General features: G+C 45.2%; 1 protein-coding gene across 7 annotated transcripts in view; it reads right to left on the reverse strand.

Annotated features, from left to right (window-relative positions):
* The window catches only part of SEPTIN6 (septin 6), a 75,245-nt gene that overhangs the window by 24,392 nt on the left and 34,657 nt on the right, over positions 1–16,196 (reverse strand). For all 7 annotated transcript variants that reach the window (XR_009692040.1, XM_061137212.1, XM_061137210.1 and 4 more), the window contains 2 exons: positions 6,658–6,844; positions 3,644–3,805 (listed from right to left, as the gene is read on the reverse strand). Coding sequence is in view for 6 of the 7 variants with exons in the window: in XM_061137212.1 (XP_060993195.1) it covers positions 3,644–3,805; positions 6,658–6,844 (349 nt within the window). In the remaining variant the exon portion in view is untranslated. The remainder of the gene's footprint in view (positions 1–3,643; positions 3,806–6,657; positions 6,845–16,196) is intronic.

Genomic DNA, 16,196 nt, shown 5'->3' on the forward strand with positions numbered 1-16,196 from the left:
AGCCCCCACTCCCTACCCCCCTGGGGCTGGCAGTTTATAGGTGTGGGCCCTGGGAGGAAACCTGCAAAACAGCACTGCTGCCGAAACATGGATGGGTTCCTATGGGGGTTCCATGTAATTCTCACTCACCCGAGACCTCAGATGCCCCTGTCTCAGAAAACTCCAACAAGGGATAGTCCCAAATCTCCTCTTGGGAGTCTGTTCCCAGACTCACTATCTTTTTTTTTTTTTTTTTTTAAGAGTTAAAGAAGACTTATCTAGGGAGGAAATACACTTCACAGACAGAGTGGGGGCTATCTTGGAAGGCAAAAGAGGCCCAGGGTATGGGGTTGTAGACAAAGCGATAAGTAAGAAGCGGATTTATTCAGAGAGAGACACACCCACAAACAGAGTGTGGGCCATCACAGAGGACGAGTGCCCAGACTCACTATCTTTATGGCCTCATACGTCCCTTAAATTCCTCTTGGTCCATTTAAAAGTGTTTGATGAGCCAACCAGCCTGAACTATTCTATTCTGTTTCTACGACATCCATTCTATTAGGGAGGTTAGATGACCATCCCCCTTAGCCCAGTGAAACACATTGTCAGGACCACTGATTCCTCATCTGATAAGATGTGGAGTGGGCATAGCTTCCTCCCAGGAGGACAGTATTTCCCAGTCGTAGGGCTAGTTACACTGGCCTCCATTCTAGGCTCCTACTGACCACTGAGCAAGAGAACTGTCTTTTACCATCTGAGCCATCAGGGAAGCCCGAGAGCATTGACTGATCCTCCCAAGTTCACCCTTGGTGGTGATTCACACACAAATATTGCCAACTATGGAAATGGCACTGCTGCCTCGGGGTGAGGGGGAGACAGGCTTGTACCTAAGAGTTTCCCTGTGACCCTCTTGGCCACCCATATGCCTTTGTGGGGGCCAAACCCAAAAAGCTCACAGGCAGCCAGCTGACTGAGCTGAGTCGAGTAACTTGGCCTATTCCCTGCTCCCTGGCAGTGGTTTGAACCATTCAAAGAACATTCAATTTGAACAACATAGCAAATTTTGGGCTTCCTGGGTGGTGCTAGTGGTAAAGAACCTGCCTGCCAATGCAGGAGACATAAGAGATGTGGGTTCAATTCCTGGGTTGGAAAGGTTCCCTGGTAGAGGGTATGGCAACACAATCCAGTATTCTTGCCTGGAAAATCCTATGGACAGAGGAGCCTGGCAGGCTACAGTCCAAAGGGTTGCAAAGAGTCGGACACAACTGAAGTGACTTAGCACAGTGCAGCAGAGCAAATTTTAGCACTGAAGTCTGCCACCTTGAGAGCTATCAGAGTATAGGTGGAAAGTAGCATGCAGCAAGACCTCTCTCCCCGCCTCCTGAGCACTCTGAGCTGAAATAAGTGTTTTCAGAGCCACCCAGGAGCCAAGAGGGAGGCTAGACCTCTTGACTCTCATTTCCTGCTGTGAAAATCCTGAGTTGGGAGCTAAGGGATGACTGAGCAGTCTTCTCCGCTCGAGCAAGAGGCTTCTTCCACTCTTCCAACCCAGTTCCCATGACAATTGGCTAGGGTGGCTGAGACTGTGGGGCTGGGGTCAAATCCAGAATTGAGAGGCCAGCACCCATTTCTCCTACTACCCAACCCCGGCTCTCTGAAGATGCTGCTTCACAGGCCACAACTCATCTGGAAGGCCCAGTGTGACACTCTTGCTCCAGGGGCAGTCAGGCTAAGCAATTCTCTGTATGTTATTTCATAGCAGCTACTCCCCCTGCCTTCCCCGATCACAACACATGTAATACATAGTTTTCACATGCACGCCCCCTCCCTTGCGCATGCCCAGTTTAGGCATGCTAGCTGTAAGCCACCCATCTTGAGCCGTCTGTCACATACAAAAAAGCCTGGGGGAACGCAAGAGAATAAGTGCTGAGTGATGATGTAGGAATAACCCTGGATCCACTCAAATTAGGTTTTTCAAAGTGAAGCATTGGCACACTGGGACTATTTATTGTAAAAAAAAAAAAAAAAAAAAAGGACCCCAAATTCCAAATCCCTTCACAGGTGAAACAGCGTAGTTGAGGACTACTGCTTCGTAGCACGGGACGCTTCCCACCTTGAGGCCAAGACTGCCCGGGTTCAGACAAGGGCCCAGAGGTAAGCTGACAGCAGAGCCCGAAATGATGGCCACTCCTGACTGACCCACCATGTAGTCAGAGGTTGTTCTGTGTGACACCCTGAGATTGCTGAGGACTCTTCAACCGTATCCGTATCCATCCTTAGCCAAGCAAACCACCAGCCTGAAGCTGCCTAGTGACTCAGGGAATCCACATTCGGAAGGTATCCATGGGGCCCGATGTTCTGAGTTGAGTAGGAGTTTCCAGACCTCAGTGTTGGTGAAACCAGATGATGCTTCTCTCCAGTTTTCTGCAGATTAGGTGTCCCTTCGGGTTTTCTTATCCTAGCAGAACCTAATTTTCATCAAAATGCCCTGGCGGCTGGAGAGGATATGCAGGAACCTTATTTTTTTTTTAATTAGTTTTTCAATATTCAAGCCCAGTCAGAGAGGCCACAACTCCACCTCCCATGATCCACACAGCTCTATTCTCCAGCCAGGTTTGTCAAAGATAACCAAGAGCCTCTCATCACAAACGTATCTCTGGTGCACTGATGGGCAAGAAGGCAGGCAAGACAGTGACTTGCTGCCCCACTAGGCTAATTTGTTGGCTGATTCATAGGAGGTGGTAGCTGATGCGTAATGATAACTTAGGGGTGGTGGCAGCAGGAAAGTTTTCTAAAAATGGCTTTTATTACAAGGCTTTCCTGCATTTGGCTATACTCAGGCATTATGTCATTAGGAAAAAACTGATGACTCTCAATAGAGAAAAAGAAATCTGTTCCCAAAGCAGAGGCTTTCTGCAAGCTATTAGCTGTCTCCTTGAAATCACAACATTGAGGATTTCGCAGCAACAGCATCAACACATTGTAAAGAAGCATGAGGAGCCATTTGACTCCCTGCCTCCTTCATTACTCATTCCTCTAGGAGGGGAAGTGGGGGAGTGAGAGGAAACATGGCAAGTGGTTGGTTGTTTTTTTCATTTTTTCCCTTCGACTCATTCACACTTAATAAAGCAAAACATAATCCTGAAGTTTAAAAATAACATTTCCCTAGTCACCAGAAAAATTGGAGACTACATGTCATTTTTCTTCCCAGGGCAGAGGGCTTGATTATCTGAGTACAGATTATCCTCGAGTCTCCAAAGCTAGCCAACTCTCTCACACTTGCCTTCTTTCGCTGCATCAACTGTCGAGACATTTTTCTGGTCTGAGACAAAGACCGTTTGCCTTTCTGGCAGTCCCACAGGGGCTGCCTGGCCTAGATGAGAGAGGCATCAAAGAGGAGGGTAGGAGAGGTCGGAATCCCCTGGTCGAACCGATTCCTGGGGTCAGCCATTCCCTCCTTCAATCTCTGGCTATTTATCTCTGCATGTCTGAGGAGGGAGGCATGTCTGCATGACTCTAAATTCTTTCTCACAAATACCTGAGACTCAGATAATCGAGTTGATTACACTAAGATGGATGGTGAGGTCTGACTGCTATTTGGCAAAATAATAATCCTGAAGAGCAAATGGCCAGAAAATTGAAGCCCTGTGTGAAGCCCACTCACATTCATGGTTCCGTTGATCTCTGCCACTGACTCATCATCTGTAGGGAACTGGTAGATCTGGACTCCGTTGCTGACAAGCTCGCTGGTGATTTTGATTTTGAACTTGGTTAGCTCACTCTTAGAAATGGCATCTGATTTGGCAATGATGGGGATGATGTTCACCTAGGGAAGGGAAGAGCAAAGGGGCATCATTACTGGAAATCTGAAGCTCAGAGTAGGTGACCTAGGACTCCTACCAGCTGCCAGAGGGAGCAGTTCAACCCAATAGTCCAGACCTGGCCCCCTCCATAGCCAAACAGTAGTATAATAAATGACGATGAAAAAAATAAAAAAAAAAAAATAAATGACGATGAGTACTTACTGTTGCTGGGCACTGAACAATAAGTGCTTTACATGGATTAACACAATTAACCCTGGCAAAAAACCCTCCCAGAAGGTATTAGTACCACTATTTTACCAATGACAAACTGAGGCAGACAGAGGCTAAGTAGCTTGTCCAAGGCCACAGAGCACACACATAATGGAAGTGGGATTCAGATCCAAGTTGAACCTCATTTTTCAGTCTGTAGTCTTAACCTATCAGCTCAGATCCAAATTGATGAGCTGTGTGATATCTTAATATCAAGGTTATTGCTTTGGTGATTTCGAAGCAGAAGGGTGACAATTGGGAATCTGCGGTGGACAAGGGGAGAAGAGGCCACTCCTTGCCAATAGTCAACTGTCCCAACCCATCTTGTGGGGGCTAGCCCTGAGCCAGGTGAAAGAGACCCATGTGGGAAGTGAGGCAGGGCAGGGCTCCATGAAGATGCATATACGACCCTCTTTCTGGAAACTAAGGAACCAACCCACTGACGTGAAGACCACCCTCTGTTACTGATTTGATCTGTACTCTGCTGAGTCAATCAGTTGTGTCTGACTCTTTGTGACCCTATGGACTGTAGCCTGCCAGGCTCCTCTGCCCATGTGGCTTCTCCAGGCAAGAATACTAGAGTGGGTTGCCATGCCCTCCTCCAGGGGATCTTCCCAACCCAGGGATTGAACCCAGGTCTCCCGCATTGCAGGAGAATTCTTTACCATCTGAGCCACCAGGGAAGCCCAAGAATACTGGAGTGGGTAACTTATTCCTTCTCCAGAGGATCTTTCTGACCTAGGAATTGAACTGGGGTCTCTTGCATTGCAGGAGGATTCTCTACCAGCTGAGCTACCAGGGGAGCCCAATTTGATCTGAGATTTAGCCAAAAAGAGCTTCACTGTCAGAGTCTCCTGATTAATTTCTGTGTAAAGAAAGCAGAAGCAGATGCGCAGTTTTATACAGATGCAGGAGAAAGGCCTGATGCTGCCCTGAAGTCCGATCCACCTGAACCTTAATCCTTGAAATTCCTCCAAGAAGGGACAAGGCTTTTACTGCTGTGAAGTCAAGCAACTGGAAAGGCACATGCCTGAGTGAGACAGAGCAGAGCCAAGTTCAAGTTCACACAACAAGCACAGCTGGTCCTGCCAGCACACTCCAATGGGCTGGTGTGGAGGGTGCTTGGGCCCTGAAAAGAGCTCAAGACTTGAAATTTCCCCCTTCTTTGCTCTTTGCCTTTGGAGTGCCTCTCCAGGCTGACGCCGCAACTTCAGGTGTTGGTCAAAGAAAGACTGGACCTTGGAGGCAGGTTTTTGAGGCATGGAGGCTGAAGCCCTTGGTGAGGTAATGCAGCAGGCAGTCAATTCTTGTCTCTTTTCACCACGTCCCCCATCGGCACACTGTAAACACAGGCTGAAGTTTGCCTACCTAACTCAGCCCACCTAGCAGGCTGCCTACCACATGGCTCCGTGCTGCCTCATTCAAGACACACAGGGCGTGGCGACGTTTCCCGAGCAGCACGTTACTCGCGGGTGGTGAACTCATTGCTGTGAAAAATGACAAATTGCTCCTCTTTTGATGACAGCTGAAACTCAGTGATTATAGTGAAGGTGCTACTAAACAACCACATTTAAAGATTTCTTTTTTTTTTTTTTGTAAAATAAATTCCCTGGAGTTAGAGAGAGCTCAGTCTGCATCCCAGATCCATTACAAGTTGTCTTGAGCAAGCTGTAACAGTGCTTACCACACAGCATTACTGGAAGAATGAAATAAAAACAATACATATAAAGGACTCACCACAGTGCCAGGCACATATGAGATGTTAAGGGAGGAAATGTACTAGTAATGAAGCTTTTTAAAGAATCCCGTGGTCAATTATCTTGCACAACCAATAATCCTTTAACATGAAGAATCATTGTCTAATTTATATCTGATGTGGGACTTGCATTTTTCAGTTTATCTTAAAGCAGGATGTGTCTGAATCCCACAGCCATCTTCCTTGGGTGTGGAGGCAATGTAAACTGGCACCACAGAGCCAAGTTCAAATCTAGGCTCTGCCAGGAGCTGGCACTGTGACAATGGGTATGTCTCCTAACCTCTTAGAGCCTCAGTTTTCTCTTCTATAGAATAAGAGTTATGATGGTGTTTGCTTTACGGGGTTGTTGTGAGGATTCAATGAGACACTCCACAAGGCACTTTTACAGTGGTGACATATAATAAAGGTTTAACAAATGTTAGCTGCTATGATAAAATTATTATTGAAATTAAGGATAATAACTTTTGAAGTCAAGCTTGCATGTTTGATTCCAGTATAGGTCAGTTAACATTGTGACAAAGGAAAAAAAAAACACCTTTCCACCACCCAAAGTCTGAGGCCCTAGACCCAGACAGCCATCTGTCCTGCATCCACCTTTATTCCCAAGATAGATCAGGGCAGAAGACAGCTCAATGCACACTCATGCCCGGCACTGGGAAAACATCACAAAGCATACGACTCAGGTGCTGGAGCAATTAACACCATCTTTATGGAGGGACAGGGAATGAAGAGGAGGATGCCAATGCCACAGAACCTCTGCTGGACTCTGGCATCACTGTGGCACAGGAGACCACCAGGAGGGGTCCAGCAGGCCCCACCTCCCACCCACCCTTGCCTCTACCTCCCTACCTTACTGTCCAGCTTCTTCATCGTCACTAGGTCCAGAGACTTCAAGGAATGACCCGTGGGGGCGATGAAGTACAAGCAGGCGTGGATGCGAGAGTCATGGTAGGTGTGCAGTACCCTGCGGATCTTCAGCTCCTCCTGCAGGTAGGCCTCAAACTGGGCATCGATGAATTCCACAATGGGCTTGTAGCTACAGGGGAGAGTGGGGAAACGGCCAGACCCCTTCAGACACCTGGATTTTGTTAGGTTTCAAAGTTCTTTTTGAAGTTCAAAATGCCCTCGGTAATCTGACTCCTCCCACCTGACTGGATTTCAGTGGGCCTCTACTCCTGTCAGACTAGCCACCTCTTTCGTCCCCACATGAGCCAACTGTGTGTTCATCAGTGTGCTTTCTCTCTGGAATGAGCGCGTCTCTCTTCTCATCCCAATCTTGCCCTCCCAGGCCTCAGGACTCCGATGAATGCCCATCTCCAAAATTCCCCAGTGATGCCAGAAAGCCCTTCTGGGCCTCGGGAGTGTGTGTGACAAAGAATTATGCTACTGGATGGCTTACTGATGCTTCACAAGGATTAGTGTCCCCTCAAACAGACTGTGTCCTTGTGAAGGGCAGGGACAGTGAAGGGCCCTTCTGTCCCCCATGGGGCCCAGATGCAGTGTGGAGCCCCCTGGCAGCATCCGTGGATGGGCGGGCTGGGCTCATGTCTTTGCTTCCCGTGTCTCCCCTGCAGCAGCTAATACTCGAGCTGGGTACCCAGGGGTGGTCAGGATGTCTCCTTGACCCACTGCTGGGGAATCTTCCAGAATGCACTGGGTTCTTCTCAATCTTTCTGGGTTTGAGGCTTCCCTAAAATATTTTTCTGTTCTCATTTCCTCTAAGGTCGTGATTTTTTTCCCCCCTGTGGCCACATGGCATGCGGGATCTTAGTTCCCTCACCAGGGATTGAAGCCACGCCCCCTGCGTTAAAGTGCAGAGTCTTAACCACTGGACCGCCAGCAAAGTCCCTAAGGTTGTAACTTTGAAATCTACTTTGAAACTTTGGTAGAGTCTTACCCACACAACCTCAACACGTGTGTGCACACCTCCCCACCCCCAAGCTCACTGAGTCCCCAGGCACAGAGCTCCTGTGTGGCTCCAAGTCTTGCTAAAGAGTCAGCCAAGAGTCAGTCCTCTGTTCCTCTCTGTCCGGGGAAGCTTCTTCCTTCTCTATGGCCCCTACAGCCTCTTTCTGCTCTAACTAGGTCAGCTTAGCCTCCGCCCTGCCTCAGTTCTCATCTCCCTGTCTGTCCGCTGCCTCTCCATCCAGGGCTTCCTCCCTTCAAGCAAGAAGAGGTTTGCTATCTGGTCCAGGGCAGCGGTCCCTAACCATTTTGGCATCAGGGACCAGTTTCGTGGAAGACAGTTTTTCCAAGAACAGAGGTGGAGAGGCAGGGGGGCGGGGATGGTTTCAGGATGATTCAAGCGCATTACACTGGTTGTACATTTTATTTCTATTAAGATTATTATTACGTCAGCTCCACCCCAGATCATCTGGCATTAGAATCTGGGAGATTGGGGACCCCTGCCAGATGGGGAGTCTACAGAGACCACCACAGGAAGAGAATGATGGAAGGAGGAGCCGGGCTCAGCCAGTACTTCTCAGCTGCAGCAGCCCCCTACCTGAGCCTTTTTGAAAGATTCCCCTAGTAGAGAAGAGAAAAGAGCTTTTTAGAAAAGAAATCACAGAATTCTAGATTCTGAGAGCTACATACAGAGAGGGCCAGGTGCATGGTACCTCTGTAGCCCCAGAGAAAAATCTAAAAATATAGTCCTTTCTTTCTTCCTTTGATCCCTGTGAGCCAAACACTGTTCTGAAGGGTAATAGCATCAAAGGATCACTTGGTTGCAGGGATCCTTAGAAGGTTCCTGAAGAATTAGTGGGGTGGGGAGGAAATACATCCCTTAGGTTTGTTTAATTAATTTTTGGGTGACTGGCTCATTTGAATGATCTAAATATGGTACGCCTATATTTTTTCCTCCATTATATAACTTTTTAACTTTATTTTTTGCTATACAGAAGGGATCCAAGGAGGACACAAAGCAATGCATTTTTAGCTTTTTACCCCCTGCATCTCTAGTGACACTAGAGATGGGTCTATCTTTCTGCTAACACCTCTGGCCCTTAGGGTCTCTGAAGAGAGGCATCATCAGAGCAGCCAATCCACCCACAGGATTTGGTTCAGTCTAATCCTAAATGGATAACTCATCTTTGTCTTATTCATTTTTACCCTGCTTCCGACATTTTGTTTTTTTTTTAATTTCAGTTTTATTGAGATGTAAGTGACATATAGCACTGTATAAGTTTAAGGTATACAGCATGATGATTTGATTTACATACATCATGAAGCAGTTATCAGAATAACTCTAGTAAACATCTATCGTCTCACATATGAACAAAATTACAGAAATACAAACAAAATTTCCCTTTTGATGAGAATTCAGGATTTACTCTCTTAACTTTCATATATAACATACAGCCATGTTAATTACATTGATCATGCTGTAAATTACATCCTTCTTATTTATATACCTTAGAACTAGAGTCTTATTCATCTTTTTATCCTCAGTGTCCCACATGGTATCTGGAATATAGTAAGGGTCCCACTCCCACTCCCATTGGCTTATCTTCCCTCAATGGCCTTCTCTCCCATCCCACTCTGTCATGCTCACTGGACTCCAGTCCATGGTAAACAAAATCCCTTACTCCCATAAGCAACCACGTCACAAAAATGCTTCCTTCTAAAAAAAAAACTGCTTCCTTCTGAGGGACACCTGACTCCCCTTCAAAGATGTTGCTTCCTTCATATCCTTATCAATTGGACATGTCTACATCCCTCACATCCCAAGGCAGCTTTTTTCCAGCCTATTTTCCCTGGCTTACTATGATCTGCTAGAAAACCCAGCTCCAATATATTCTACCCATCTTTCTCATGACTGTTTATCTTTTACTTTTCAGGGTAGGAATTCCTTTTTATCTTTTGGCCATGCCACACGGCATGTGGGATCTTAATTCCCTGACCAGGGATCAAACCCATGCCCCTGCAATGGAAGCTGGGAGTCTTAACCACTGGACCACCAGGGAAGTCCCTTCAGGGCAAGAATTCCTTAGCCTGGGGTCCACAGACCTTGAAGAGGTCTATGGATAGAATTCATGATATGAACTTCGATAGGAAAAAACACATCTTTTTCACTAAGCTGTAACTGAAGTTTAGAGTTTCTTCAGGTACAAAAGTAGGTAATGCAAAGGAAACCATAAACAAGATGAAAAGACAAACCCTCAGAATAGGAGAAAATAATTGCAAATGAAGCTACTGACAAAGGATTAATCTCCAAAATATACAAGCAGCTCATGCAGCTCAGTGTCAGATAAACAAACAACCCGATCAAAAAACAGGCAGATAAAAAAAAAACAAAACAGGCAGATGACCTAAACAGACATTTCTCCAAAGAAGACATACAGATGGCCAATAAACACATGAAAAAATGCTTAACACCACTCATTCTTAGAGAAATGCAAATCAAAACTATAATGAGTTATCACCTCACACCAGTCAGAATCATCAAGAAATCTACAAACAATAAATGCTGGAGAGGATGCGGAGAGAAGGGAACCTTCCTGCACAGTTGGTGGCAATGTAAATTGACACAGCCATTATGGAGAACAGTATGGAGATTTCTTAAAAAAGAAATGGAACTATCGTAAGTCCCAGCACTCCCACTACTGGACATATACCCTGAGAAAACTATAATTCAAAAGACACATGTACCCCAGTGTTCATTGCAGGACTATTTATGGTAGCTAGGATATGGAAGCAACCTAGATGTCCAGAGACAGATGAATGAATAAAGAAGTTGTGACACATATATACACAATGGAATATTACTCAGCCATAAAAGGAACAAATGAGTCAGTTCTGCTGAGGTGGATGAACCTAGAGCCTGTTATACAGAGTGAAGTAATTCAGAAAAAGAAAAACAAATATCATATATTAATGCATATATATGGAATCTAGAAAAATGGTACTGATGAACCTATTTGCAGGGCTGGAATAGAGACGCAGACATAGAGAATGGACTTGTGGACACAGTGGGGGAAGGAGAGGGTGGGACGAATTGAAAGAGTAGCACTGAAACATATATATTACCATGTGTAACATAAATAACTAGTGGGAAGTGGCTGTATGATGCAGGGAGTTCATCCCAGAGCTCTGTGACAACCTAGAGGGGTGGGGGGTTAGGGTGGGAGGGAGGCTCAAGTGGGAGGGGACATATGTATACTTATGGCTGATTCATGCTGCTATATGGGAGAAACCAGTACAACATTGTAAATCAATTATCTTCCAACTAAAAAAATTTTAAAAACCACACTGAGATATCACCTCACACCTATTAGTATGGCTACTATCAAGAAGACAAGAGAAAAAAGAAAAGAAGACAATTTTTATCCATTGATCCGTTGTTCAATACTTGGATTGTTTCCATGTCTTGGCTGTTGTGAACAGTACCAGAATGGACACACGAGTGCAGATATCCCTTGAATATCCTGTTTTCATTTCTTTTGCAATATGTACTCAGAGGCAGGACTGCTGGATCATATGGTAGTTCTATTTTTTATTTTTAAAATTGTTTTCCATGATGACTGAGCCACCAGCGGTGCACAGGTATTCCTTTTTCTTTACCTTTGCTAACACTTGATTTCTCTTTTTGGAAACAATATAAGGTGTCTATCCACAGATGAATGGATACAAAAAGATGTGTCTAGTAAAGTAATTATACTTCAATAAAAAAATAAAAGTCATTCCAGTAAAAAACAAAGTAGGTAACAGTCTACAGGAACTTCAGCAGTGCCTGTGATTTCATAACCAATAGAAATTACCAGTATTTTTTGTTTCCTATTACAATTGTTGCAAATATCTCAAAACAGCATTTATAATCATGATCTCTAAATTATAATAGTTATTAGACCTGCATATAGCTGTTGTTATTTCAGAGATTAGTAGAGAAGGACACAGATTACTATATCACAATTTTAAAATATTTTGGTAACTGTATTTTTTTGATGGGCTTCCCTAGTAGCTCAGCTGGTAAAGAATCCACCTAAAAAAGAAAAAAGAAAAAGAATCCACCTGCAATGCAGGAGACCCTGGTTCAATTCCTGGGTCAGGAAGATGCCCTGGAGAAGGGATAGGCAACCCACTCCAGTATTCTTCAGTTTCCCTGGTGGCTCAGCTGGTAAAAAATCCGCCAGCAATATGGGAGACCAGGGTTTGACCACTGGGTTGGGAAGATCCCCTGGATAAGGGATAGGCTACCCACTCCAGTATTCTGGCCTGGAGAATTCCATGGACTGTAGAGTTGATATATTTTAGGCAAGTTATTCTGAGCCCGGAGGCCTCACTGGTTTAAGGGGCCAATAGCACAAACAAGCCCAGTCTAGACACTATTTCTTATTCATTTCAGATGGTGATATGTATTATGAAGACAATAAAATAGGATAATGGGATAAAAGATGGCTGAGGGCTCAGCTACTTTAAATACAGTGATCAAGGAAGGCTTCTCTGAGGATGTGGCGCTTGAGCTGTAAGGATGAGAATGACAGTCATAAGAATCTGGGAGAAGAGCATTCCAGGCAGAAGGAAAAACAAATGCAATGGTCCTGAGGCAGAAACAAGCTTGACAAATTTGAGCAAGAGAATTAGGGAATGAGGAAGAGCAATATACTGTTCACAATTGCTCAAAGGTGGGAACAACTCAAAAGTCCATCAACTGATAAAATGTGGAATATCATACAAAGGAATATTACTCAGCCATGAGTAATATTACTTTTCAGCTATGAAAAGGAAGAAAATTCAGATACATGCTGCCACATGGATGAACCTTGAAAACATTATGCTAAGTGAAAGAAGCTAATCACAAAAGGACAAATAGTATATGACTTCACTTCTATGAAGTACTGCTGCTGCTGCTAGTCGCTCAGTCGAGTCCAACTCCTTGAGACCCCAGGGACCGGAGCCTGTCAGGCTCCTTTGACTATTCTATGAGGTACTAGAATAGTCAAATTCACAGAGACAGGAAATAGAATAATAACTGGGAGCTGAGAGGAAAGGGTAATGGGAAGTTATTGTTTAATGTGTTTCCTTTGGGGATGATGAGAATGTTTGGGAACTAAACAGAGGTAGTGGTTGCACAACACTCAACTTATTAGATGCCACTAAATTTGTTCACTTTAAAATAGTTAATTTTATGTTATGTGACTTTCACTTCAAGAAATACAAAAATAATAAGAGATGAAGCAAGTGAGGTAGTGGAGACAGATCACATAAGGTCTTGTGGGTAAGATTATAGTAAGGGTTTTTTGTTTTTTTTGCTGTGAATAGGGTCTTCTGTTCCATACTGCTTTCTAATTGGTTGCTGTCAGATAAGAAGTCTATGACTTTCTGCATATTTATTTTGAAATTAGCTACCTTGTCTTTCAGTTGATTATACTGGATTTTGTAAATAGAGATATTACAGAAAAGTAAGAGTTTTATCTTCCAATTGTTTTCTTTCTTGATAATGTTAACCAGTCCCTTCTTGAAATACTGTCCTTTGGCTTCACTGCCACCATTAGCTCCTACCTCTATAATAACTCTTCTTTCTCACTCACCTTAGCTTCAGTTCTTGGCCTGTTTCTGAGGTTCCATCCTGGACCATCTTTTGTGGTCATTCTGCACATCACAGGCATGTTAACCCTGCGTGGTTCCATTCACTGTCATGGCCTCAGTTACCACTGGCTCCTATCACACTTCATAGACACCCAGAAGTCACCCCAGTCTCCCTCTCCCACATGCCAGCCCTCTGTGCAAACACAGCTATCAGAAGCTCCCCTGTTGGAAACCCAGAAGACCTGGTCACAGACATCATACTCAAACAGTACTATGTCAGGCATCAAAGCCAAGATACCACAAGGTCAGGTCTACTGGAACAGCGCTCAGAGTGACAACACCTCATTTACTCCATCTTTCCAATCACCTCTTCCCTCTATGCTCATCGCTATTCTGCTCTCTCCTCGTGGACTCACTATCCCTCCAAACTATGTCCACTGTGCCCTCTGAAACTCCTGAACCACGCTGAACAAAACTGCCACTCAGAGTGTGGTTCCCTAACTGGCAGCGCTAGCATCATCAGCAGGCTTGTTAGAAATGGAGACTCTCCGGTCTCCAACCCAGACCCAAAGGATCAGAATCTATATCTTGTTAAGAGCCACAGTGGCTCATATGCTACTTTAAAGTCTGAGAAGTAGAATATGCCATCTTCCTCTTCATAGAACCTGCCAATCTCTTCATGCTACTGGAAACCTAATTCTCTCCTGAGGACCCCACTGCCTAGCAGCCCTCTCCTGTGTAGGCTCCTCATTCTCCCACAACCTGTGTATGCTGGGCTCAGTGCGGTGGGCATTCAGGCAGACTCTGAGCACTTTTAGGCCATTACTCCTCTGAAAGTGAAAGTGAAGTCGCTCAGTCATGTCTGACTCTTTGAGACCCCATGGACTGTAGCCCACCAGGCTCCTCTGTTCATGGGGTTCTGCAGGCAAGAATACTGGAGTGGGTTGCCATTTCCTTCTCCAGGGAATCTTCCTGACCCAGGGATCAAACCCAGGTCTCCCGCATTGCAGACAGGCACTTTAACCTCTGCGCCACCAGGGAAGCCCAAGAGGACAGTATTACTCCTCTACCTTTGTGTAAAACAACACTCTCCATTTGAGACCTGTTCCATCCTCTTCTGACCCAGTCTTTCTTCCTGTTCCGGGTGACTGCAATGTGCTTGTGGACAAGCCATCAACCTTCAGCCTCTTTATTCCTTGATGGCCTCAACTTCCTCAACCTCCAGACCCTTCCACTTCAGCCACCTCCACACCGGACCATTTGCCAGGCCAGCCCCACCCAAGACAGCCTCTAACTCTCTGACCACTGCCGCACATCTTTCCAGCTCTCTTATGTCTCTGATGGGCCTAAACTTGATCTTTCACCTCATAGAATCCTCTGGTACCTTGGTCTCTCCATTATCCCACAGGCTATCAGCCCCTCATGGCTTCATCTTCTTCTTGGCCTGGGCTGACGCCTTAATCAATGGCCCCAAACACTCTTTTATCAACTCCTCTCCCATTGCACCCTCCTTGCCTGGCCGAACTGCTGGACTGGATACATTTCAGTATCTTCCCTCTGCTCCTAGACCACTGCTGAAGTTGACTAGAAGCAAATCATAAAACGTGGGGTCTTGGCGCCCAAATTCCTGGCCTCCAACCTCATATATGCCTTTAAAACAATATGACATCCCTTTGCTTGGGCTCGATTGGCTCCTTCCCACTGCTTTCACTGACCAGGCCAAACTGTCCCCACTTTCCTCAAGCTCCAAAACTCATCTGTGACCCTTCCCTCTCACAGGACAGTGTCACCTTCTACTTTATCAACACAATCAAGGTCACCAGGCTCATACTACCCCAACCTGCCTCACTCCCTCCCCTTCTCTGTGCCCTTTAGTCTCTGAGGACAAAGCATCCCGCATCCTGTTCAAGGTCCATCAGCCCTGGTGCACTTGATCTCATTCCTTTCAGGCTCTTTTGAGAACCTGCTATCTATCAGCTCCTCACCTCCTACTGACCACTCCCCCTCCCTGAAACCTATGAACAGGCTTACGTCTTCCCTCGGCTCAAAAAAAAAAAAAAAAAAAAAAAAAAGATCTTTCCTCAGCCAGTCCTCCTCAACCACACATTTCTCTCCAACTACGGCCATGTCTTCTCTTTCCTTACCAGTCAAGTCTCTCTTTTGCACCTACTACAGGGCCTGACATATAACAGGCACCCCATAAATATTTAGTGCATGGATGGAGATGTTTTTTGAAAGAACAATCTACTCATTTATTGATTTATTTTTACTTCCTCTTCATTCCTCAACACATTGTAGACTGGTTTCCACCCTCACCAGCATCCTAGTTAACACACTCAATGGATACTTTGGGGATTTTTGTTGCTGTTTGAAGTATAGTTGATTTATGTTGTGTTCGTTTCAGATGTACAGCAAAATGAATCAGTTATGTACATGCATGCATGCTAAGTCACTTCAATTGTGTCTGACTCTTTGCAACCCTGTGGACTGTAGCCCGTCAGGCTCCTCTGTCCATGGGATTCTCCAGGTAAGAATACTGGAGTGGGTTGCCATTTCCTTCCCCAGAGGATATTCCCTACCCGGGGATTGAACCCACATCTCCTGTGCCTCCTGCATTGGCAGGCAGGTTCTTTACCATTTGACGCCACCTGGGAAGCCATATATAGACATATCTATAGACACAGATATATCTTCTTTTTAAGATCGTTTCCATTATAGGTTATAACAAGATATTGAATATAGTTTCCTGTGCTATACAGTAGGTCCTTGTTTATTTTACATAGTGTATATCTGTTAATCCCAAACTCCTAATTTATCCTTCTTTGATGACCATAAATTTGTTTTATATGTCTATGAGTTAG

Source organism: Dama dama, chromosome X, assembly GCF_033118175.1.
Source record: "Dama dama isolate Ldn47 chromosome X, ASM3311817v1, whole genome shotgun sequence".
In the NCBI taxonomy this organism is placed as follows: Eukaryota; Metazoa; Chordata; class Mammalia; order Artiodactyla; family Cervidae; genus Dama; species Dama dama.